This window comes from Festucalex cinctus, chromosome 2, assembly GCF_051991245.1.
Source record: "Festucalex cinctus isolate MCC-2025b chromosome 2, RoL_Fcin_1.0, whole genome shotgun sequence".
Taxonomy (NCBI): Eukaryota; Metazoa; Chordata; class Actinopteri; order Syngnathiformes; family Syngnathidae; genus Festucalex; species Festucalex cinctus.
Genome location: NC_135412.1, coordinates 29,265,321 through 29,292,037, shown reverse-complemented (window position 1 = coordinate 29,292,037; position 26,717 = coordinate 29,265,321). Strand labels below are relative to the sequence as shown.

Genomic DNA, 26,717 nt, shown 5'->3' with positions numbered 1-26,717 from the left:
TTCATTTGATGTCACTTGAAAATCAATGAAAAGTCATAGACCATACATAATATACTAATTCATCTCCCTGGGTTCTCTGCTGGCCTTGACGTGATTGGTTAGGTCCCCGAGCCAGTAGGTTGGGCCTTGATGCCGGCCGCTCCAATTGGAGAGCTGTTTGGATGGCTGTTTGCTCTGGAGCTGCCCAATAGCCAAGCAGGATTCAAAACAACAGGTAGAGAACTTTTCATCACAATACCGCACTGAATCCCAGATATCATTTCGAGCAAGGCAGAGAGATTGGAAAACAGCATCAATCCCGAGTCTCTCTTTCTGCCAGCCGAAAGTGCCTATTGTTTGTAAACAATATGAAAAGTTTTAATCTAAAGATGATCAAGCAAATGACTAATTGCGCTTCAATTTTATGGGTCCCAGGGGCTGAGTTCACTCGTCACGCCGAACTCGTCTTTTACCCTGGCAACCAGCGGCTGTCAATCAGGCAGACAGGACGAGGCCTCGACGAGAACAACCACTTCACTGTGGACACTGTGCTCAACGGCAGTGCACCTTTCCTACCTCCCGCTGCTGAAGTGACCATGGAGCCTTTTAAGGAGACATACCATTACTACCCATCACGTAACCACGGCGACCACTTAAGTTACCTGCCTCTAATGTGAAATGTTTGCTTGAAAACACCTATTCTGTTTTCAGTTGCCACCTCGAGCTCCGTGAGAGAGTTCACCGTGGTCTCACCGGGCGGAGGATCTGAATCCTTCTCGTTCCAGCTGAAACAGAACATTAGCTACCGTGACTGTCGACACGACAGCCGGGCTGTGCCTGTGGAGACCCTGCAGATCACCATGGAGAGAGTGTTTGTGATGTACGTGAAAGAGGAGCGCATCCTGAGATACGCAATCACCAACAAGATCAGCCCAGTCGGAGGTTAGTGGACACGGAAATGACAAATTGTACGAATGAGCGTTCACTATATTCAAATGTCTTTACTTAATTCTTTAGAGTTGGCTGCTTTTTTAGGGCCCGAGCAGCGACCGCTGCGAGGTCCCTATTGTTTTTGTAAAAATTATTATTATTATTATTATTATTATTATTCTTCTTCTTCTTTATTCTCCGCAAACGATCCCGATTTTGGGTACCTAAACATTCACGAAAACTCACCGAACTTTGCACACTCCTCAGGCCCGGCGAAAAATTTGATATTATAAAGTCGTCATAACAACGCAACTCTATAGCGCCCCCTAGCGTAGAAAAATAAAAACCAAGCCCGGCACGTTTGAGCTAGAGCAACGAAAATTGGCAGGCACGTGTAGCACCCCGAGATGCACAAAAAAGTCTATTGGGACCATGTAGCTAAAATGTACAGGAAATGAGCTATGAATTTTTTAATGTCCAATTTTGGCCTATTTTGGCACATTCACTGTGGTCATGCTTTTTCCCCCTCTGCAAACATTTTTCATCCAATTAACTTCAAACTTGGCATTTATCATCTCAAGATGTGAGAGAACAACTGGGCAAAAAGTCTTGCCTTTTCGAAATACTATATGATGGGGGCGGGGCATCAAATATTGCCTTTAAAATTTCATTTGTCCAGAAAGAGCAAATGCTTAATAACTCCCATGTTCAAGCTCCAAAAAATCTCAAACTTCTCAGGCAATGTAATAGTCACGGCCTGAAAACATCTATATGATAAAATTCAGTTATACATATAGCGCCACCTAGTGGTAACAATAAATGTCATACTTTACGTTTTTAGCTACTGCGCTGAGCTCGTTGAAGGGATCCAGTTGAAAATTGGTCAGAAAAGCCTTAAGATGTTGATCATGCCCCACACCGAATATTGTAACTTTTCGCCAAAGGGCGTGGCCGCTATGGTGCCGCAAAGTCTAAAGATTTTTCGTGACAATAAAAGCTGCATTAACTTGACCGAGATGATCCTATCTTCTCAAAATTTCACACATTTGATGAGAGTCCAGCCCTTAAGACATCTACGTACTTATATTTCATCTTACTGATAGCGCCACCTACTGGCAATTTTTTTTCTTACGATTTTTCTTCAATGTTTTTCTCCAACCCCATTAACTGCACCTACCTCATATTTGCTCAGATGAGGGTTTCGGTCTTCATGATGTCACAATACGAAGTTTGTGAGTTTTCGCGAATCGCTGTGGGCGTGGCTAAGCGCTGTTCGCCAAGAAAACAACACCAATTTTGAGGGCCTAAACATGCACAGAAACTCCTGAAACTTGGCACACACATCTGGCCTGGTAAAATTAGCAATATTTTATTGTTGATTGTGCTATTTTTACAAAAATGACTCAATAGCGCCCCCTCGAAATTTTTAACGAAGCAGCCCCGGTTGTACGTTTAAGCAAGAACGACGAATATTTTTAGGTGTATGAGGGAGCCCAAGACCTACAAAAAACTCTCTTGTACCCATATGCTAAAATGAACAGGAAGTGAGCTACGAATTTTTGAATGTCCCATTTTTGACGATTTTTGCACATTCACAGGGGGCAGACTTTTGCCCACTTCTCCTACACGTTTCATCCGACTGAGTTAAGACTTGGCCTGGACCATGTCAAGACCTGAGCCAACGACAGGGGGAAAAATTTTGACTTTTCGAAATACTATATGATGAGGGCGGGGCATCAAAATTTGTGTTTCGCAATGTAAAAGGATATGCTTGATAACTCCCCGGGACATGCTCCAAAAAATCCCAAACTTGACATGTATGTTTATCGTCAAGGCCTGAAGTTATCTCTATGACAACATTCAGTTATATATGCAGCGCCACCTAGCCCTTGAGGCATGAAAAAAAAATACCCCACATACGGTATTTTGTACAAAAAATGTACACTCATTCTAAGTGTGATAACTAAGTCATTTATGAATATTCTTTTAGTTTCCACCACTCAAACTGTTCACTGGCTTCACACCGATCCAAACGCATGTACGTTTCAATTTTGTTTTATTCATTTTTGATTGCCCCTTTGGACAATAAAAGTAACATTGTGCAATGAGTACAACGAGCGATGATGTTTATATACACTTTTACAAAAAAATACCAATCAGGGCAACTCATTGCCTAAAAATAAAAAAGGACGCTGATTTTTGCAGGTCTTAACAATCACCAAAACCCGTTGAGCTTGACACACACACTGGCAAAAAAATATTCTACATGTAAACGTTTATTATGCCATTTTCAAAGAAATTTTGCTTCCAATATGCCAGTACCCCAATGTGCCAGTACCCCAACGTGCAAGTACCCCAACGTGCAAGGAGCCCAATGTGGCCCGGGCTGCGAGGGCCCTTTATAGCTGCTCGCAGCTCTAGTTATTATTATTCTTCTTCTTCTTTATTCTCCGCAAACAATCGCGATTTTGGGTACCTAAATATTCACGAAAACTCACCAAACTTTGCACACTCCTCAGGTCCGGCGAAAAATTTGATATTATGAAGTCGTTATAACAACGCGGCTCTATAGCGCCCCCTAGCGTAGAAAAATAAAAACCAAGCCCGACACGTTTGAGCTAGAGCAACGAAAATTGGCAGGCACGTGTAGCACCCCGAGACGCACAAAAAAGTCTATTGGGACCATGTAGCTAAAATGTACAGGAAGTGAGCTATGAATTTTTTAATGTCCAATTTTGGCCTATTTTAGCACATTCACTGTGGTCATGCTTTTTCCCCCTTTGCAAACATTTTTCATCCAATTGACTTCAAACTTTGCATTTATCATCTCAAGACCTGAGAGAACAACTGGGCAAAAAGTCTTGCCTTTTAGAAATACTATATGATGGGGGCGGGGCATCAAATATTGTCTTTAAAATTTCATTTGTCCAGAAAGAGCAAATGCTTAATAACTCCCATGTTCAAGCTCCAAAAAATCTCAAACTTCTCAGGCAACGTAATAGTCACGGCCTGAAAACATCTATATGATAAAATTCAGTTATACATATAGCACCACCTAGTGGTAACAATAAATGTCATACTTTACGTTTTTAGCTACTGCGCTGAGCTCGTTGAAGGGATCCAGTTGAAAGTTGGTCAGAAAATCCTTAAGATGTTGATCATGCCCCACACCGAATATTGTAACTTTTCGCCAAAGGGCGTGGCCGCTACGGTGCCGCAAAGTCTGAAGATTTTTCGTGACAATAAAAGCTGCATGAACTTGACCGAGATGATCCTATCTTCTCAAAATTTCACACATTTGATGAGAGTCCAGCCCTAAAGACATCTACGTACTTATATTTCATCTTACTGATAGCGCCACCTAGTGGCAATTTTTTTTCTAACGAATTTTCTTGTACATTTTTCTCCAAACACGCTAACTGGACCAACCTCATATTTGCTCAGATGAGGGTTTCGGCCTTCATGATGTCACAACACGAAGTTTGTGAGTTTTCGCGAATCACTGTGGGCGTGGCTAAGCACTGTTCGCCAAGAAAACAACGCCAGTTTTGATGGTCTAAACATGCGCAGAAACTCATGAAACTTGGCACACACATCTGGCCTGGCAAAATGAGCAATATTTTATCATGTATTGTCCTATTTTTACAAAAATGACTCAATAGCGCCCCCTAGAAATTTTTAATGAAGCAGCCCCGATTGTACGTTTAAGCAAGATCTACGAATATTTTTAGGTGTATGAGGGAGCCAAAGACCTACAAAAAAGTCTCTTGGACCCATATGCTAAAATGAACAGGAAGAGCTACGAATTTTTGAATGTCCCATTTTTGACGATTTTTGCACATTTTCAGGGGGCATACTTTTGCCCACTTCTCCTACACGTTTTATCCGACTGACTTATGACTTGACCTGGACCATGCCAAGACCTGAGCCAACAACAGACGGAAAAATCTTGACTTTCGGAAATACTATAAGGTGAGGGCGGGGCATCAAAATTTGTGTTTCGCACTGAAAAAGGATATGCTTAATAACTCCCCGGTACATGCTCCAAAAAATCCCAAACTTGACATGTATGTTTATCGTCAAGGCCTGAAGGTATCTCTATGACAACATTCAGTTATATATGCAGCGCCACCTAGCCCTTGAGGCATGAAAAAAAAATACCCCACATACGGTATTTTGTACAAAAAATGTACACTCATTCTAAGTGTGATAACTAAGTCATTTATGAATATTTTTTTAGTTTCCACCACTCAAAATGTTCACTGGCATCAGACTTATCCAAACATATATATATTTTTATTTATTTTTGATAGCCTCTATGGACATTAAAAGCAATATCGTGAATGAAGGATATGCTTAATAACTCCACGGTACATGCTCCAAAAAAAAATCCCACACTTGACATGTATGCTTATAATCAAGGCCTGAAGGTATCTCTATGACAACATTCAGTTATAAATACAGCGCCACCTAGCCCTTGAGGCTTATATAAAAATAAAAAAAAATACCCCACATACGGTATTTTGTACAAAAAATGTACACTCATTCTAAGTGTGATAACTAAGTCATTTATGAATATTCTTTTAGTTTCCACCACTCAAATTGTTCACTGGCTTCACACCGATCCAAACGTATGTACGTTTCCATTTTGTTTTATTCATTTTTGATTGCCCCTTTGGACAATAAAAGTAACATTGTGCAATGAGTACAACGAGCGATGATGTCTATATACTCTTTTACAAAAAATACCAATCAGGGCAACTCATTGCCTAAAAATAAATAAGGACGCTGATTTTTGCAGGTCTTAACAATCACCAAAACCCGTTGAGCTTGACACACACTGGCAAAAAAAAATTCTACATGTAAACGTTTATTATGCCATTTTCAAAGAAATTTTGCTTCCAATATGCCAGTACCCCAACGTGCCAGTACCCTAACGTGCAAGTACCCCAACGTGCAAGGACCCTAACGTGGCCCGGGCTGCGAGGGCCCTTTATAGCTGCTCGCAGCTCTAGTTATTATTATTCTTCTTCTTCTTCTTCTCCATAAACGATCACGATTTTGGGTACCTAAACATTTACGAAAACTCACCAAACTTTGCACACTCCTCAGGCCCGGCGAAAAATTTGATATTATGAAGTCGTCATAACAACGCGACTCTATAGCGCCCCCTAGCATAGAAAAATAAAAACCAAGCCCGGCATGTTTGAGCTAGAGCAACGAAAATTGGCAGGCACGTGTAGCACCCCGAGACGCACAAAAAAGTCTATTGGGACCATGTAGCTAAAATGTACAGGAAGTGAGCTATGAATTTTTTAATGTCCAATTTTGGCCTATTTTGGCACATTCACTGTGGTCATGCTTTTGACCCCTTTGCAAACATTTTTCATCCAATTGACTTCAAACTTGGCATTTATCATCTCAAGACCTGAGAGAACAACTGGGGAAAAAATCTTGCCTTTTCGAAATACTATATGACGGGGGCGGGGCATCAAATATTGCCTTTAAAATTTCATTTGTCCAGAAAGAGCAAATGCTTAATAACTCCCATGTTCAAGCTCCAAAAAATCTCAAACTTATCAGGCAACTTAATAGTCACGGCCTGAAAACATCTATATGATAAAATTCAGTTATCCATGTAGCGCCACCTAGTGGTAACAATAATTGTCATACTTTACGTTTTTAGCTACTGTGCTGAGCTAGTTGAAGGGATCCAGTTGAAAATTGGTCAGAAAAGCCTTAAGATGTTGATCATGCCCCACACCGAATATTGTAACTTTTCGCCAAAGGGCGTGGCCGCTACGGTGCCGCAAAGTCTGAAGATTTCTCGTGACAACAAAAGCTGCATTAACTTGACCGAGATGATGCTATCTTCTCAAAATTTTACACAATTGATGAGAGTCCAGCCCTAAAGACATCTACAAACTTATATTTCATCTTACTGATAGCGCCACCTACTGGCAATTTTTTTTCTCACGATTTTTCTTCAATGTTTTTCTCCAACCATGTTAACTGGACCTACCTCATATTTGCTCAGATGAGGGTGTCGGCCTTCATGCTGTCACAACATGAAGTTTGTGAGTTTTCGCGAATCGCTGTGGGCGTGGCTAAGCGCTGTTCGCCAAGAAAACAACGCCAATTTTGAGGGCCTAAACTGCCACAGAAACACACGAAACTTGGCACACACAGCTGGCCTGGCAAAATGAGCAATTTTTTATCGTCGATTGTGCTATTTTTACAAAAATGACTCAATAGCGCCCCCTAGAAATCTTTAACGAAACAGCCCCAGTTGTACGTTTAAGCAAGAGCTACAACATTTTTTAGGTGTATGAGGAAGCCCAAGACCTACAAAAAAGTCACTTGGACCCATATGCTAAAATGAACAGGAAGTGAGCTACGAATTTTTGAATGTCCCATTTTTGACGATTTTTGCACATTTACAGGGGGCATACTTTTGCCCACTTCTCCTACACGTTTCATCCGACTGACTTCAGACTTGACCTGGACCATGTCAAGACCTGAGCCAACGACAGGGGGAAAAATCTTGACTTTTCGAAATACTATATGATGAAGGCGGGGCATCAAAATTTGTGTTTCGCACTGAAAAAGGATATGCTTAATAACTCCCCGGTACATGCTCCAAAAAATCCCAAACTTGACATGTATGTTTATCATCAAGGCCTGAAAGTATCTCTATGACAACATTCAGTTATATATGCAGCGCCACCTAGCCCTTGAGGCATAAAAAAAAAATACCCCACATACGGTATTTTGTACAAAAAATGTAAACTCATTCTAAGTGTGATAACTAAGTCATTTATGAATATTCTTTTAGTTTCCACCACTCAAAATGTTCACTGGCATCAGACTTATCCAAACATATATATATTTTTATTTATTTTTGATAGCCTCTGTGGACATTAAAAGCAATATCGTGAATGAAGGATATGCTTAATAACTCCCTGGTGCATGCTTCAAAAAATCCCAAACTTGACATGTATATTTATAGTCAAGGCGTGAAGGTATCTCTATGACAAAATTCAGTTATAAATACAGCGCCACCTAGCCCTTGAGGCATATATATATATATATATATATAAAAAAATAATAATACCCCACATACGGTATTTTGTACAAAAAATGTACACTCATTCTAAGTGTGACAAATGTTGAGGGTTTCGGCCTTCATGATGTCACAACACGAAGTTTGTGAGTTTTCGCGAATTGCTGTGGGCGTGGCTAAGCGCTGTTCGCCAAGAAAACAACGCCAGTTTTGAGGGTCTAAACATGCACAGAAACTCATGAAACTTGGCACACACATCTGGCCTGGTAAAATGAGCAATATTTTATTGTTGATTGTGCTATTTTTACAAAAATGACTCAATAGCGCCCCCTAGAAATTTTTAACGAAGCAGCCCCGGTTGTACGTTTAAGCAAGAACGACGAATATTTTTAGGTGTATGAGGGAGCCCAAGACCTACAAAAAAGTCTCTTGGGCCTACATGCTAAAATGAACAGGAAGTGAGCTACGAATTTTTGAATGTCCCATTTTTGACGATATTTGCACATTTACAGGGGGCATACTTTTGCCCACTTCTCCTACACGTTTCATCCGACTGACTTCAGACTTGACCTGGACCATGTCAAAACCTGAGCCAACGACAGGGGGGAAAATCTTGACTTCTCGAAATACTATATGATGAAGGCGGGGCATCAAACTTTGTGTTTCGAACTGAAAAAGGATATGCTTAATAACTTCCCAGTACATCCTCCAAAAATTCCCAAACTTGACATGTATGCTCATAGTCAAGGCCTGAAGGTATCTCTATGACAACATTCAGTTATATATGCAGCGCCACCTAGCCCTTGAGGCAAAACAAAAAAATACCCCACATACGGTATTTTGTACAAAAAATGTAAACTCATTCTAAGTGTGATAACTAAGTCATTTATGAATATTCTTTTACTTTCCACCACTCAAAATTTTCACTAGCATCAGACCTATCCAAACATACGTATTTTTTATTTAGTTTTATTTATTTTTGATAGCCTCTATTGACGTTAAAAGCAGTAACGTGAATGAAGGATATGCTGAATAACTCCCCGGTACATGCTCCAAAAAATCCCACACTTAACATGTATATTTATAGTCAAGGCCTGAAGGTATCTCTATGACAAAATTCAGTGATAAATACTGCGCCACCTAGTCCTTGAGGCATTAAAAAAAAAAAAAAAAAAAAAAAAAAAAAAAACGGTATTTTGAACAAAATTTGTGAACTCGTAAGTGTTATAACTAAGTCATTTATGAATATTCTTTTACTTTCCACTACTCAAGATGTTCACTGGTATCAGACCGATCCAAACAACAGTAGTTTTTTTATTCAGTTTCATTTTTTTTTATCGCCTCTATGGACAATAAAAGCAACATTGTGCAATGAGTACAAGCGATGATGGGTATACATACTTTTGCAAAAAAAAAAACAGTCAGGTCAACTCATTCCCTAAAAATAAAAAATGAAGCTGATTTTTGCACATCTTGACAATCACCAAAACACATTGAGCTTGTCACACACATCACACCTGGCAAAAAAAAAATCACATGTAAAGGTTTGTCATGCCATGTTCAAAGAAATTTTGCTCATAATGTGCCAGTACCCCAACGTGCGAGTACCCCAACGTGCAAGTTCCCCAACGTGCAAGTACCCCAACGTGGCCCGGGCTGCGAGGGCCCTTTATAGCTGCTCGCAGCTCTAGTTTTGTTTTGTTTTTTGTTTAACGCACCAATAATTTTGAAATTGAGTTTTTTTGCGTCGAAAAAAAAGGCCTTTATGGGTAATGTTTTTTTGTGATATCACCTATAGAAAATTTGTCAAAAAACACCTTCATACATTTATTTTTGTCTTTATTTCCATATATTTTTACATTTATATTTATTTTGTGAATATCATTTTTTATTTTTGTATTTATTTTTTACACCCACACACACACATCCCCACATATATATATATATATATATATATATATATATATATATATATATATATATATATATATATATATATATATATATATATATATATATATATATATATATTGTGAATTGTGCTTGCCTCAATTTGTCTTGCGTGTTGAATTAGCAATTCTCGCACCTCGTCTGCAGCAGAAAAACACCCACAATCATACAAATGTGGTCGAAATGTTGCAACAATACGTCAGTCAGAGCTGCTAATAAAAACAGCGAGACTTCCAACAGATGACAAGCACACCAAGTCTTTGTCATTTTGATGTCACATTGATTATAAAGGCTATGAAGAAACGCACATGCACAGGCCTGCAAGCACGCACACGCAAACAAATTTATACACCCAAAGCACAGCTGGAAGAGCTTTTGGGGATCAGGGGTTTTGTAAACATGGGCTAAGTGCTGTGTACGTGCGTGTGCACGTGCATGGCGGGGTCTCACACTCTGGGAAATAATACCCTATCCAATGACAGATTTTAAGGAAGGGGATGGGTTGCCGGGCAGAATAGCTTCCCTGTGATGTCATGAGAATCACTTGACTGACTTGAATGGCACTCAATGGAGCACAGGCCTCCTCCAAGGACAAACAATTCTACTCAAATTCTACACGCTCAGACTGTCGATTATGAAGGGGAAAATGAGAATTCTTCATATAGGATAATCATATGTTGCAAAACAACGATGAAAATTCACTGTAGTTGTGAGTGCAAATGTAATGAACACTGTTTGGAGGAATTTATTAAACAAAGACGGCTAATGCACATTTAAATGGGGAAATTTTAAACTTTGGTGTGGGCCAGCAATGTGCAGTCGGAGATTTACACAACTCGGTCCCTTAGTCAGACAGGACCAGCTGCAGCGCATCCACATGCTTTCCACATTTTTTTTTTTTTTTTTTTTTTTTTTTTAATCTAATGGGTTTTATGTAATGAAAGCTCCTCATCAGTCAGTTATTTTACCAGTATAAAGGTTTGAGGGTGTAGCACAATTTCAATTCAAACTTTCGACTGTGTTGACTTTGTTCACCTAAAGTTAAGAATCTCATTTTGTAAGTGCCATTAATCAAACTTGTTGTTCAGTTGTGGCCAAGCTGTTGTATTTCTCAATTATGACTGCTGTAATAAAAGTAAATGCTTTGTAAACTTGACACATCACAGAGAAGAACTCCGCCAAGTATGACTGGTTTAAATGAGATTTCAAAATCAACAGCACTGAATTTGGGAAACCACGCCCTGATGAAAAATGGATGCTACTCTATCAGGCAACTTTCTTCTGCCTGCTCATAACTAGAGCTGCAAAAATGCATCATCTTTACGTCTCCATTGGCTAGAATAGGTGAATGATCCACGCCCCCTTCTTGCGTCTGTCCAAATTCACATAACCCTCTCATGTCCACATTTAGGACGTGCCTTGATTAGAAGCAAAGCATCAAACGCTGGCCTCAGGAGATGGAAGCAATCTGGACCAAATGTCATTGTCTGTTTGCAGGGGATTTTCGGTCTGTGTACCAACCACGTCTGACTCACTCTACTGTTAATGCTAAGTATCATGCGGTTAAATGTGGAACTGTAATGGTGTTGTAAAGTGATTCTCAAAGTGTGGTACGCGTAAAAATCACTGCCCAAGTACAGTTCAAATGTATGTAGCTTTTAAGGTCAGTATATTTGAATGTAATCTTTAAAAAGTTTTGTTTTTAAACAATTGCTTAGGTGCCGTTTTTATTTAACCTAGAAATGCAATACATTTTATTTGAATGATTAGTTAAAGCAGCTCTATGTAAGATTTAAAATTTCAACTCTCTACTGCCACCTGTGGCCGAAAACAAACCGCGCACTCATACGTGTACGACCTCAATACTGAAGACTGGGCTCTTCATATCCAATTAAACTATGTTTTCAGAGGTAAGAAGTTTTATAATGTTATACAAAGCTGGCCACTTCACGGAATGAGACTCTCGATCCCCACTAAACAATTGATGTCCACGGGACGTGCAGATCATATTGCTTTAGTCGGTCGAAGTCCAGTCCTGTGCTGTACTCCAAAACGATGTGCAAATTACGTCAATTAATTGGACCGTATTCCGATGTTAATATGCAGTTACATATTGTAGTCACCCCGCTCGACGGACGTCAACCTGATTCTAGTCATTATTAGTTGTATGTCGCCCCCAGGCTAGCGTCATTGTGCGTTAGCCGAAAGGTGGGCTGTCAGTTATGGAAATTGACGATTGTGAAAAACATATAGACCCATTCACTACTTAGTGTGATACGTCCGTGAATGTTATCGCCATTCAGTAGTACCGTTCACATTCCGTTAGCATAATGTAGATACAATAGGCTGTTTTCACGCAGGAAAATAAGGCAACATTTAGCCTGATTGAAACGCCGCGGAATGGAACGTCTGTTCTTCATAAAGTCATTCTGTTCTATTACATTCAACTTTGCCGCCCCTTTCACGCTAAATGTTGCCGTCCACCTCACTTTCACCCCAATAGTTACGACCGAGAAGTGATCGATCTTGAGGTTACTGCTATTTGAAAACAACACATATTCTTCTAAATGTCAAGATACTCGCTTCTTACCTTTTGGAGTAGAAAGAAAGCCAGCTGTGAATCACTTTTCTAATCCAAGTCCGATCTCATTGCTCTTCACCGCTGAAATGTCAAACCAATGTTCACTCTCGGTCTTGCCCGACGTCGGTCGCTATCAAGTTTAGATTTTGTTTTTTTCGTGGCACTTGACATTGTTTTCATTTTTTTTTTTTTTTTGAGCAGCCTTCCGCGGAGTAACAGCGGGTGTCTGGGGCAGCGAAAATCTGTACTAGTTCCGTCTTCGCGCGACAGGAAACAACTGACGATGACGCGAATAACGTCACATCCCGCAGACAGAGGGCGGGAAATTCGAAGGATTCGGACCGGACGCTTCCTAAATAATATTGGCCAGAGGCTTGTAGGAGTACCCATTGTGAACAGCGAAGATGTTGATCTACTAATTAGAATATGTTTCAGTCATAAATGGTCAAATAAAAAGGCTATTGTTAAGATATTTTTTTGGGAAAACCTACATATATTATAGAGTAGCTTTAAGTTCAGTGTTTTATTTTCCTGTATTTAAGCGTGGTGTAGAAAGAATAATACTTGTTAAGAAAAAAAAAAAACACCTTCCTATTTTTTTTTTTTTTTTTTTTTTTATGAACACTTGGGTCTACTATGCTGCTATACTTTAAAGTTGGTTATGATAGTGACACGTAAAGGGCTAAAAAAAATTGTTTTATGTGGTACAGTACTTCAGTAAAAAGTTTGAGAACCACTGGTGGGTGTAGTGTATCAGAAAAATTTATTTTCTTCTTCTTGAACTTGTTTGGGAAATATAAGCTATTGTCTTTTTACTTTTTTTTCATAGTGGTTCTGAAAATATTAAACATTTTGTGGAAGAAGAGAAAAATACTGGCAGTGCATCCAAAACACTAAAGCATCCAATCAGAAATTGCTTTGATTTGATCCATATACTAACTGCACATGACATCTATTTTCAGCAGTTAATCAGACTAAGATGGGATCCAGGAACTCAAAATTCATCTAGTCAGCATTTCAGCTCAGTGTGTGACTAAACCTGTGAGCCAATTGGTAGTTAAGAAGTAGAAAACATTTCATGCTGTAACACATGGTCAACGTGAGGTCGTGGTGGAGGGAAGTTTCACACACATCCGCTCACTCATCATACTGTGCGTGTTCGTGTGTTCGTGTGTGTGGGTGCCTCCTGTCTCTGTGTGTCTAACTTCAACCATGTGTTGAATATTGAGAACACGAAGGAAACCACTTCCTAAAAGAAAACCATCCTGTGGCAGTTGGTCTGACGCGTTTACTCAGCCTTGTTGCTGTAATCATACTAAGTACTTAACACTAAATAGTTCAAAGGTCAACTCAATGTGAATTTAGCACTTTTACAGGGTCCCTTCCTCTGCCAAAAAGATTTGTTTTCACATACGACACTTTTTCTGCACTAAAATTGGCTAAATAGAGGCCCCCAACTTTCACAAGTTGGAGCACAAAAACAGTGGATATAGGGTGGAGTTTTCAGTGAATTATGCTGGATATATAAAACGAAAAACAAAACAAAAAATCAGCGAAAAGGTGTCATCACAAACGCTGAACCGCAAATACAGTGGTACCTTAAGAAACAAGTAGTATAACAACACTCACAGGCATATATTCTTTATCCTTTGCGAAGAACGACTAATATTATTGCTGCTTAGTGAGGAGCTGAGGCCATCTCCAACTACAGCATATCGGTTGTCTGTATTATGATGCTATGCTCTATTATTCATTGAATTAAAGCAAAAAATATAGCCAAAAAATGTTTCATTTATTTACAATCTTGATTTACAACCAATGTTTTTCTTGTTTTGCTTCAGCGGGGTTGACAGGACCAGAGTTGGTGAACCCCTGCTATGATGGAAGCCACGACTGTGACACGACTGCCCAGTGCATCCCACTGGAGGACAAGGCTTTCCAGTGCCGATGTGGAACTGGTTTCAGAGGGGATGGACACAACTGTTACGGTACGTAACGGAATCTCCATCTATATTTCTTCATGGGCAATAGCCATACACACGTTCTCACACTTTTTACCTTTGTTAAGATGCTAATGTTAAAAAACAAAACAAAAACTGGTGGAAGTAAAAGTAGTGATTTAATCAATCCCTCTACTTAAGTAATCCATCCATCCATCCATTTTCTTGACCGCTTATTCCTCACAAGGGTCGCGGGGGCTGCTGGCGCCTATCTCAGCTGGCTCTGGGCAGTAGGCGGGGGACACCCTGGACTGGTTGCCAGCCAATCGCAGGGCACACAGAGACAAACAACCATACACACTCACACGCACGCCTAAGGACAATTCGGAGCGCCCAATTAACCTGCCATGCATGTCTTTGGAATGTGGGAGGAGACCGGAGTACCCGGAGAAGACCCACGCGGGCACGGGGAGAACATGCAAACTCCACCCAGGAAGGTCCGAGCCTGGACTCGAACCGGAGACCTCAGAACTGGGAAGCAGACGTGCTAACCACTCGACTACCGTGCCGCCCCCTCTACTTAAGTAAAGGTCCAAATTAGAGATGTTTGATGCAACTTTTTTTCAGAACGATACTGATACGAGTACTATACTCAACTCTTCAGTACTCAAGTGCCGATACCACTAGTACTTTTGGTACATAACATTAAAAAAAAAAAAAAAAATATATATATATATATATATATATATATATATATATATATATAATTGTAAAGAAACACCCATATGTCCCAATATAGCATTTTCCTTAAAATTGCATGAAATTAAGATTTAATTTATAATTTCTAGTTCCTGATCGGAATATGACCACAAGAGGGCAGCCGATACGTGTATTGGCTGCCTTTGCTAGTACCGATACCTTAAAATAAGGCGGGTATTGGCACCGACACCGATACCTGGTATGGTACTCGCTCATACCTAGTAAAAATATATGTAAATAGACTCTGAAATGTACTTATGTACAAGTTTTTTTTTTTAGGGTCAATTATATAGAATGCATGTATTAACTTTCATATTGTTTTGCACACATAATTGTTTTGTTCTCTTAACTTATTTTCTCTTAGCTAACGTAACAACTACATTGAAAACAATATGTTACAATAACTAATGAGAAAAGTTGTTTTGCTGAAACAAAGATGTTACATTAGTTAAATAACAACAAAAAATACACCTTAAGTGTATGGTTTTATTTTTTAGATTAGGTGGATTTTTTATTTATTTATTTTTTAAATGCTGGAAGGTTTTTCATCTGCCTCAAAATGCAACGCATTCGCATCAAGTCATTTCTTGTAGCCAATAACATTTTAAAAACAATCTCTGTTGCATTATCATTAATGTTCCTTGGTTAACATTCCTCCGTGTTGCAGCTCTTCCTGTTTTTTTTCTGCCTTATAATTTCTCAAGATCTAAATCATTCAAAATCACAGCTACGCTTGACTTTACTTCTCTCTATTTACGACTTTTTTTTTTACATTTTGTCATCATCCGCCGAGGTAAAAAAAATAAAAAAATAAAATAAAAAAATAAAATAAAAAAATAAAAAATAAAAAACAAGGAACAAACCTACTTTGTCAAAGTAAAGAAAGTATAGACAGCTGATTTCAACCGTAGTAAGAACAAGTACCGGTAATCAGAAAATTAAATACTCAAGTAAAGTACAGCTACTTGAAATGTTTGTACTCCCCACGACAGCTCACCAAACATGCACAAAGACAGTTCAAGGCGCTGCGGCAAAGTTTTCAACATGTGCCCATCCAGTGTGTATGGAAGGAATCATCACTCCCTCTTCTCCTCCTCCTTGTCTGCCCCACCTCCTCCTTATGTTTAATGATCTAATTAACAGGGACTTCCATTGCTTTAAGCTCGTCCGTGCCCTGTCATTAGCTCAGCGTTATCTGCGTGTCCCCTGCTGACAGCACTAGGAAAGCCCCAGGCTCTGCCTCGGTTCCCATGGATGGGCCTTAGTGTCTTTCCATGACCGCATAATCACAATGTCTTGTACTGTACTAAGAATGGCGCCATGGCCCCAGGTGTTTGCACTCACATATGGACAGGCACGTTCTTGGGTTGACATGTTCTCTCTCTCTCTCTGGTTAGATGTCGACGAGTGTGCGGAGGGCTTGTCCACATGTGGGGCTCATTCGCAATGCATCAACTTGCCTGGTAGCCATCGCTGCCAGTGCCAGAGCGGCTATGAATTTGGCTTTGACGGACGTACATGTGTGGGTGAGTTGTTAGATACAACATATACAGTATGTTGAAGATTGGATTCTTCATGAATGTGTACTATTAACCTTTTAGGATTTAGTCACTGGCATTTAAATTAGTCACCATACAATATTAACGTCTTGGAATTGTACTGTATTGTACATTACGGCATTCTAATGGCATTTCACTTGAATACAGAACTTAGACATCGTGAAATAGGATGACATCATCATCATAATGGCCCTACATTTCTGTGATTTTTGTTGTTTTTCACTGACTCAAATTAAGTCAGCCAACTGAACTTTTTCTGAACTTTTATGAGCACGCTCTCTCTCTGTGTTGTCTTTTTTTATTGGTTCAAAATTACAGAGACAATATAGCTATAATCTATAGCTATCTGTCCATCCAGTATCTGTTACAATACATTAGCACATATTACAAATTAATGTTCCTCTATTACTGTATGTCTTCAGATATGGATGAATGTAGGTCCTCTCCATGCCAAATCAATGCGAGATGCACCAACAGCCTTGGATCCTTCCATTGTCAGTGTCAAAATGGTTTCCATGGAGATGGTTTCATCTGCTCCCAACAAGGTCAGTTATCTTGCCATGAGTATGTTCCTCTGTGTATTTACATGTTGGCTAATACAAACGAAGATGGGACATTGTGTAAAATGTTAAGAAAAACAATACAATGATTTGCACATCCTTTTCAACTCACAATCAATTGAATGCACTACAAAGACAAGATATTTACTGTTCAAAATGATAACCTTGTTTGTTGTTGTTGTTGTATATTTTCCACTTTATTTTGAGTTTGAAACACTCTAAGACCCCCCCCCCCCCCAAAAAAAAACAAAAAAACAAAAAAAACAACAACTCTCCCTAACATTCGAGGACCTCTCTCACAAATGCGCTCTAGAAGTAGTGTAATAGTAGTGTCATACAAGCATTAATTTTCTTCAGACGCTGTACACTCCTTTAAAGAAATGGCCTAATTATCATTCATACTTGTCTGTAGGGCAGACAGATGGCGCTAAAAGCCAGTGTGAGCAGCACAGAGACAATCTACAGAGTGGGCCTGTTGGGGTTTTTATCCCTCAATGTGACTCTGATGGACGATACAGACCACTACAGGTGGGTAATGAGAGCCAAAAATTGATTTTTGACCACTGATCAAAAAGTGGATCTCAAGAGATTGATTACTTATTCACAGTGCCATGGTTCCACTGGACATTGTTGGTGTGTGGACAATAGGGGGCAAGAGAGAGCGGGAACCAGAACTCCTCCTGGTATGGCACCAACAGACTGCGACAGACATGGTGAGGAAAGCACCTAATAAAGCTCTGCGACATGTACATGTATTGTCATCATTTCAAATTCTAAACCAACCAGAGAAACCACAACAACCTAAAACCCAGTGTGAGCAGCACAGAGACAGTGTTCAGACCACCAGTCCTGAGGGTTATCCTCTTGTGGGAGCCTTCGTACCTCAGTGTGACGCTAACGGACAGTACACACCACAACAGGTAAGCACTTTTTAAATTGTAGACGCAATATGTTTATCATATGTTTTTAAATCTTGTTTATCTTAGTGTCACGGCTCTACTGGACATTGTTGGTGTGTGGACAGCCAAGGACAGGAAAGACGTGGAACCAGAACGTCACCTGGTACAACTCCCATCGACTGTGAGAGGCCGGGTACGAAACCGAGTTTGAGCAGAAGCACATTTTTGTTGTCACCGTCATTGATTATATGCTGGAAGTTTTGTTGTTGTGACAATTCTTGTGCTTTCCACTCTCTAAAATGTCATAGATGAGCGCCCTAAAAGCCAATGTGAGCACCACAGAGACAGCGTGCAGACTGCCAGTCCAGAAGGTTATCCAATCGTGGGAGCCTTTGTACCTCAGTGTGATGCTAGTGGCCAGTACACACCACTGCAGGTCAGAAGAAGATTTAACATTTGATTCCATCTAACACTTCAATGTCATCTTCACCAAATTAACAACACCCATGCATCACAGTGTCATGGTTCTACTGGGCATTGTTGGTGTGTGGACAGCCAGGGACAAGAAAGACCCGGGACCAGAACTACACCTGGTGCACCACCCACAGACTGTGACAAACCAGGTGAGAGAAGTTAAAACTACACACGGGAAGATGGACCAAGTTGTTAAACTGTCGTGCTCTTGGCAGTATAAGAAGCACTGCAGCAGATGTATTGTTTCATTATGTCACGAGGCGTTCCTTGCTCAACATTGAGCTTACTTCGTCATTCCTCAACTCAAACAGGCATCAACTTGTAAGTGGTGCTCCCATGAGCTCATCAGGTGATTACTTTAAAATGTTTGGTGGGAAAAAAAAAGGGGGGGGGGGGGATATAATTACTATAAACACCTGCATGTGCATGGTTGTGATAAGAAAAGGGTCAGCATTTAGTCCAACTCTAAAGTGAGTACACAGCAAAATAAACAGATATTTCAGTACTTAAAAGAATCCAGATATTTTTACACAACAAGATCTCTGTCTATCTTTCACAACCAGAAGAACCAGATCATGCAAAAACCCACTGTGAGCGTCACAGAGACCATGTGCAAACCACCAGTCCTGAAGGTTATCCTGTAGTTGGGGCCTTCGTGCCTCAGTGTGATGCAAACGGAGAATATACGTCACAACAGGTAAATATGATTGAAGCTTTATTATGTCTTTTATATGGTTTTGTTGAGACTAAGACCTAATGTGTATTTTAGTGTCACGGCTCTACTGGACATTGTTGGTGTGTGGATAGTCAAGGACAAGAAAGACCTGGTACCAGAACTCCTCCTGGTGTAACACCCTTCGACTGTGACAAACCAGGTGCCAAAGCTAAACATTTTCCTAGAATAACTTTGTTTCCTAATATTGCCATTGATTATATAACTTTGCGTTATCGTCTCCAGAGCAACCGAAAAGCCAGTGCGAGCAGCACAGAGACAGCGTACAGACCATCAGTCCAGAAGGTTATCCACTCGTAGGGGCCTTTGTACCTCAGTGTGATTCCAAAGGACATTACATACCTCTACAGGTAAATTCTTTAATATTGGAGTTTACTGTATGATATGTTTTATTAAATGTTGTTGTCCATTTCAGTGTCATGGATCTACTGGACATTGTTGGTGTGTAGACAGCCAAGGACAAGAAAGATTGGGAACCAGAACGCCACCTGGTACAACACCCACTGACTGTGACAAACGAGGTGTGCAAAAGCCAAATCCTTCACAATATGTATAGTATACAGTACAATAACAGAGTACTGCTGTCTTATATTTTTTAAATCATAAACTGTATTGTTCAATCAATGTAATAGAAGAACCGGAACGTCTTAAAAGCCATTGTGAGCAGCACAGGGACAGTGTACAGACCACCAGTCCAGAGGGTTATCCAATCGTGGGAGCCTTCGTACCTCAGTGTGATGCTAACGGACAATACACTCCTCAACAGGTACATTTGAGACGGTTTCAATTATTATACGGATATTTAGTATCTCACCAACACGACTAAAACGTAATATATTGTTCATTTTAGTGTCACGGTTCTAGTGGACATTGTTGGTGTGTGGACAACAAAGGACAAGAAAAACCTGGAACTAGAACTCCTCCTGGTGCCACACCTATCGACTGTGACAAACCAGGTGCCAAAGCATATCTCATTGTGTTTATGCTCTGTTATATTTTCAATTCAAGTTTAACTTTGCAATGTTATCTCTAGAGCGTCGTAAAAGCCACTGTGAGTTGCACAGAGACAGTATACAGACCACCAGTGCAGATGGTTATCCATTAGTGGGAGCCTTCGTACCTCAGTGCGATGCGAACAGACAGTACACTCCTCAGCAGGTACAATTCTAGACAATTTGTGGCATTGTGTCTTTTGTATATCATCAATCTGACTAAAACAAATTGTGTATTCTAGTGTCATGGTTCGACTGGACATTGTTGGTGTGTGGACAGCCAAGGACAAGAAAGATCTGGTACGAGAACTCCTCCTGGTGTAACACCCTTCGACTGTGACAAACCAGGTGCCAAAGTTTAACTTGTCTTTACACTCTGAGTTTTTTATATTTTCATTTGAAGTTTAACTGAACAGTGTAATTTCTAGAGCGTCCTAAAAGCCACTGTGAGCAACACAGAGACAGTATTCAGACCACCAGTCCAGAGGGTTATCCCATATTGGGAGCCTTTGTACCTCAGTGTGATGCGAACGGACACTACACACCACAACAGGTACTTTCTCGACAGTTTGACGCAATATGTTTTCTGTGCATCATCTGCGAGCCTAAAGCACATTAGCCCATGTATTTTAGTGTCACGGTTCTAATGGACATTGTTGGTGTGTGGACAGCCGAGGACAAGAAAGACCTGGAACTAGAACCACTCCTGGTGCAATACCCATCAACTGTGACAAACCGGGTGCCAAAGCTAACTCTTGTGGTGTTTATGCGATATGATGGTTAAGTTTTCAACTCAAGTATAACTTTACAATGTGTTTTGTAGAACGTCCTAAAAGCCACTGTGAGCAACACAGAGACAGTATACAGACCACCAGTCCAGAGGGTTATCCACTGGTGGGAGCCTTCATACCTCAATGTGATGCTAATGGGAAGTACACTTCTCAACAGGTACAATTCTAGACAAGTTGAGGCATTGTGTCTTCTGCATATCAGCAATCTGACTACAACAAATTGTGTATTCCAGTGTCATGGTTCTAGTGGACATTGTTGGTGTGTGGACACCCAAGGACAAGAAAGATCTGGAACTAGAACTTCTCCTGGTGTAACTCCCATCGACTGTGATAAACCAGGTGCCAAAGTTTAACTTGTCTTCACACTCTGATGACTTTTTTTACATTTTCATTTGAAGTATAAGTTAACGATGTGATTTCTAGAGCGTCCTAAAAGCCACTGTGAGCAACACCGAGACAGTATTCAAACCACCAGTGCAGAGGGTTATCCATTAGTGGGAGCCTTTGTACCTCAGTGTGATGCTAACGGACAGTACACTCCTCAACAGGTACATTCGAGACAATTTCAATTATTATATGGATATTTTGTATCTCACCAATACGACTAAAACGTAACGTAATATATTGTTCATTTTAGTGTCACGGTTCTAGTGGACATTGTTGGTGTGTGGACAACAAAGGACAAGAAAAACCTGGAACTAGAACGCCTCCTGGTGCAACGCCTATCGACTGTGACAAACCAGGTGCCAAAGCATATCTCATTGTGTTTATGCTCTATGTTGGCGCTTATGTTTTCAATTCAAGTTTAACTTTGCAATGTGCTCTAGAGCGTGATAAAAGCCACTGTGAGTTGCACAGAGACAGCATACAGACCACCAGTCCAGAGGGGTATCCATTAGTGGGATACTTCATACCTCAATGTGATGCTAATGGGAAGTACACTTCTCAACAGGTACAATTCTAGACAAGTTGAGGCATTGTGTCTTCTGCATATCAGCAATCTGACTACAACAAATTGTGTATTCCAGTGTCATGGTTCTAGTGGACATTGTTGGTGTGTGGACACCCAAGGACAAGAAAGATCTGGAACTAGAACTTCTCCTGGTGTAACTCCCATCGACTGTGATAAACCAGGTGCCAAAGTTTAACTTGTCTTCACACTCTGATGACTTTTTTTACATTTTCATTTGAAGTATAAGTTAACGATGTGATTTCTAGAGCGTCCTAAAAGCCACTGTGAGCAACACCGAGACAGTATTCAAACCACCAATGCAGAGGGTTATCCATTAGTGGGAGCCTTTGTACCTCAGTGTGATGCTAACGGACAGTACACTCCTCAACAGGTACTTTCTCGACAATTTGATGTGTTATGTATTCTGTGTATCACCTATGGGACTAAAACATATGGTGTATTTTAGTGTCACGGTTCTAGTGGACATTGTTGGTGTGTGGACAGCCGAGGACAAGAAAGATCTGGTACGAGAACTCCTCCTGGTGTAACACCCTTCGACTGTGACAAACCAGGTGCTAAAGTTAAACCGCAAAGGTTTACATTAGATGATTTTGCTATTGGTTCTTGTACTTACAATCCATGCGTAACTTCGGAATGTAATCTCTAGAACGTCCTAAAAGCCACTGTGAGCAGCATAGAGACAGCGTGCAGACCACCAGTCCAGAGGGTTATCCCATATTGGGAGTCTTTGTACCTCAGTGTGATGCTAATGGACAGTACACACCTCAACAGGTAAATAAGGACAATAAGTCTCAAGCACGTCTTTATCAGTCATCAATAGAAGGAATTGTGACAGTCTCCTGTCTGATCTTAAACTCCCACTTCCTTAACTGGTTCACAGGATATTGAGTCAGAATGAGCCATATTCTACTTTTGCAATGCAGCTTCCTCGTACATTTAATGTAACTTTTTAGAAAATACAATTCTTTGTAAGAGGCCACCAAATTTTAAGGAGAGAAAAGATGTTGGAACTGGTAGACTTAAAGTAGATGTGAATGAGAATATTTAATTGCAAATATTTTACAGTTCGATGATTGACTTTGTAGCCGTGTTGTCGGATTTGCGGCCGCATGTTTTGGACACTCGGGTGAAGAGACGGGCGGAGCTGTCAAATGATCACCACCTGGTGGTGTGTTGGCTCCGTTGGTGGGGGAAGATGCCCGTCTGACCTGGCAGACCCAAACGTATTGTGTGGGTCTGCTGGGAACGTTTGGCGGAATCGCCTGCCAGAAAGAGTTTCAATGCCTACCTCCGGCAGAGCTTCTCCCTTGTCCCGGGGGAGGCGGGGGACATTGAGTCTGAATGGGCCATGTTAGGCGCCTCCATTGTTGAGGCGGCCGATCGGAGCTGTGGCTGTAAAGTGGTCAGTGCCTGTTGTGGCGGCAATCCTCGAACCCGTTGGTGGATACCAGCGGTAAGGGATGCCGTCAAGCTGAAGGAGGAGTCCTATTGGGCCTTTTTTGCCTGTGAAACTCCGGAAGCAGCTCACAGGTACCGGCTGACCAAGCGGAACGCGGCTCCGGCAGTTGCTGAGGCAAAAACTCGGGCATGGGAGGAGTTCGGTGAGGCCATAGAAAACGACTTCCGGACGGCTTCGAGGAAATTCTGGTCCACCATCCGGCGTCCTGAGGTGGATGAGATCCGCCCAGAGTTCCTAAAGACTCTGGATGTTGTGGGCCTGTCATGGTTGACACGACTCTACAACATCGCATGGAGATCGGGGACAGTGCCTCTGGATTGGCAGACCGGGGTGGTGGGGACCGGAGGGTGTGTTCCAACTATAGAGGGATCACACTCCTCAGCTTCCCTGGTAAGGTCTATTCAGGGGTGCTGGAGAGGAGGGTCCGTCGGGAAATCGAATCTCGGATTCAGGAGGAGCAGTGTGGTTTTCGTCCTGGCCGTGGAACAGTGGACCAGCTCTACACCCTCAGCAGGATCCTCGAGGGTGCGGGGGAGTTCGCTCAACCAGTCCACGTGTTTTGTGGATTTGGAGAAGGCATTCGACCATGACCTCAGAGAGTCCTGTGGGGGGTGCTTCGGGAGTACGGGGTATCGAGCCCCCTGATACGGGCTGTGCGGTCCCTGTACGACCGGTGTCAGAGTCTGGTCCGCATTGCCGGCATTGTCGGATTCGTTTCAAGTGAGGGTTGGACTCCGCCAACGCTGCCCTTTGTCACCAATTCTGCTCATAACTTTATGGACAGAATTTCTAGGCACAGCCGAGGCGTTGAGGGGTTTCGGTTTGGTGGCCTCAGCATAGCATCTCTGCTTTTTGCAGATGATGTGGTGCTGTTGGCTTCAAGTCGGGATCTCCAACTCTCACTGGAGCGGTTCGCAGCCGAGTGTGAAGCAGTTGGGATGAAGATCATCCATCCATCCATCCATTTTCTTGACCGGTTATTCCTCACAAGGGTCGCGGGGGCTGCTGGCGCCTATCTCAGCTGGCTCTGGGCAGTAGGCGGGGGACACTCTGGACTGGTTGCCAACCAATCGCAGGGGATGAAGATCAGCACCTCCAAATCCGAGACCATGGTCCTCAGTCGGAAAAGGGTGGCTAGCCCTCTCCGGGTCGGGGATGAGATCCTGCCCCAAGTGGAGGAGTTCAAGTATCTTGGGGTCTTGCTCACGAGTGAGGGCAGAATGGAGCGGGAGATCGACAGGCGGATCGGTGCAGCGTCTACAGTGATGTGGACTCTGTATCGATCTGTCGTGGTGAAGAAAGAGCTGAACCAAAAGGCAAAGCTCTCGATTTACCGGTCGATCTACGTTCCAACCCTCACCTATGGTCACGAGCTGATCCTGGATACAAGCGAAATGAGTTTCCTCCGCAGTGTGTCCGGGCTCTCCCTTAGAGATAGGGTCAGAAGCTCGGTCATCCGGGAGGGATGGCGCTGCTCCTCCGCGTTGAGAGGAGCCAGCTGAGGTGGCTCGGTCATCTGGTTCGGGTGCCTCCTGGACGCTTCCCTGGGAGGCCCCGCGGACGACCCAGGACACGCTGGAGAGACTATGTCTCTCGACTGGCCTGGGAACGCCTTGGGATCCCGCCGGCAGTGTTGGTTGAAGTGGCTGGGGAGAGGGAGGTCTGGGTTTCCCTCCTAAAGATGCTGCCCCCGCGACCCGACCTCCCATAAGCGGTATTAAATGGATGGATGGATGGATTGGATATTTTACTTGTAATAACTACAACATGTCTGTGAACCATTGATATAATTGAACTTTGGCATTCTTCCTTTGTGATGATTTTTCAAACATTCACCTTTAGTTGTTGTCTACCTTATTTGTAATTATATATATAATATATATATATATTTATTTATTTATTTATTTATATGTGTGTGGTGTGTGTATGTATATCAATGTTCTATAGGGTTTAGGTCTGGAGATTGACTCGGCCAAACTAAAACCTTCCACTTTGTGCCTCTGATTAACTCCCTTCTTGTTTTGGCAGTGTGTCTTGCAAACAGGATGAAGGATTTTTAATTGGGTTGCAAACCATGACATTACCTTCGGTGACATTACCCTCACAGATGGGCTTCGTTTTGTTTTGTTTGTTTTTTTAGATCATGAGTAGAACCATTCTTTTTAAAGCTTTTAGCCTTTCTATCATGCTAGTGAACAAGAATGTTTGGCCAACCAGATCAGCACAATCCCTTCAACAGTATATTGATATTTTCTAACTATGGATGGAAGAATGGTTGGACTGAAACATGACGTTTGTACTAGTGTCACGGTTCCAGTGGACGCTGTTGGTGTGTGGACAGCCAAGGACAGGAACGACCTGGAACCAGAACTCCTCCTGGTGCAACACCCATTGAATGTGACAAACAAGGTCTTAACTTGAATGTGTATATGTGAGAATTTATGTATTAAATAAAATTACCATCCAATGTATTATATGAATTGCATCTGCTAGGACGTCCTAAAAGCCACTGTGAGCACCACAGAGACCGTGTACAGACCACCAGTCCAGAGGGGCATCCCATATTGGGAGCCTTCGTACCTCAATGTGATGCTAATGGACGGTACATACCTCAACAGGTAAGCACTTCTTAAACTAGAGACATAATGCCATTACCGTATGATTTGTTTTTTTGAAAGGTTATTGCCATTTCAGTGTCACAGCTCTACTGGACATTGTTGGTGTGTGGACAGCCAAGGACAGGAAAGACCTGGAACAAGAACTCCACCTGGTACAGCACCCTTCGACTGTGAGAGACCGGGTAAGAAATAGAATCTGAGCAGAAAGCTTTTTTTTTTTTTTCACTTTCATTTTCTTGAATATTTTGATAGACATTTCAACAATGCTTCTTCTTTCCATTCTGTCAATCCAATTTTCAGATCCACGTCCACAAACTCACTGTGAACACCACAGAGCAAGAGTACAGACCACCGGTCCAGAAGGTTATCCACTAGTGGGAGTCTTTGTACCGCATTGTGATGCTAATGGACAATACACTCCACAACAGGTACATTCAAGAAGGTTCTATACATTTGT

General features: G+C 41.5%; 1 protein-coding gene across 1 annotated transcript in view; it reads left to right on the top strand.

Moving 5' to 3' along the window:
• nid2a (nidogen 2a (osteonidogen)) overlaps positions 1–26,717 on the top strand; it is a 57,206-nt gene that overhangs the window by 18,417 nt on the left and 12,072 nt on the right. The window contains exons 12-46 of the mRNA XM_077514353.1: positions 103–214; positions 415–615; positions 691–921; positions 14,345–14,491; positions 16,600–16,728; positions 17,184–17,306; positions 17,734–17,849; positions 17,929–18,034; positions 18,108–18,241; positions 18,308–18,413; positions 18,529–18,656; positions 18,738–18,843; positions 19,258–19,391; positions 19,464–19,569; positions 19,653–19,777; positions 19,843–19,948; positions 20,060–20,193; positions 20,278–20,383; positions 20,461–20,585; positions 20,662–20,767; positions 20,848–20,972; positions 21,053–21,158; positions 21,243–21,367; positions 21,444–21,549; positions 21,634–21,758; positions 21,848–21,953; positions 22,038–22,162; positions 22,239–22,344; positions 22,429–22,553; positions 22,629–22,734; positions 22,830–22,954; positions 25,946–26,051; positions 26,136–26,260; positions 26,337–26,442; positions 26,561–26,688. Of these exons, the coding sequence (XP_077370479.1) occupies positions 103–214; positions 415–615; positions 691–921; positions 14,345–14,491; positions 16,600–16,728; positions 17,184–17,306; positions 17,734–17,849; positions 17,929–18,034; positions 18,108–18,241; positions 18,308–18,413; positions 18,529–18,656; positions 18,738–18,843; positions 19,258–19,391; positions 19,464–19,569; positions 19,653–19,777; positions 19,843–19,948; positions 20,060–20,193; positions 20,278–20,383; positions 20,461–20,585; positions 20,662–20,767; positions 20,848–20,972; positions 21,053–21,158; positions 21,243–21,367; positions 21,444–21,549; positions 21,634–21,758; positions 21,848–21,953; positions 22,038–22,162; positions 22,239–22,344; positions 22,429–22,553; positions 22,629–22,734; positions 22,830–22,954; positions 25,946–26,051; positions 26,136–26,260; positions 26,337–26,442; positions 26,561–26,688 (4,326 nt within the window). The remainder of the gene's footprint in view (positions 1–102; positions 215–414; positions 616–690; positions 922–14,344; positions 14,492–16,599; positions 16,729–17,183; positions 17,307–17,733; positions 17,850–17,928; positions 18,035–18,107; positions 18,242–18,307; positions 18,414–18,528; positions 18,657–18,737; positions 18,844–19,257; positions 19,392–19,463; positions 19,570–19,652; positions 19,778–19,842; positions 19,949–20,059; positions 20,194–20,277; positions 20,384–20,460; positions 20,586–20,661; positions 20,768–20,847; positions 20,973–21,052; positions 21,159–21,242; positions 21,368–21,443; positions 21,550–21,633; positions 21,759–21,847; positions 21,954–22,037; positions 22,163–22,238; positions 22,345–22,428; positions 22,554–22,628; positions 22,735–22,829; positions 22,955–25,945; positions 26,052–26,135; positions 26,261–26,336; positions 26,443–26,560; positions 26,689–26,717) is intronic.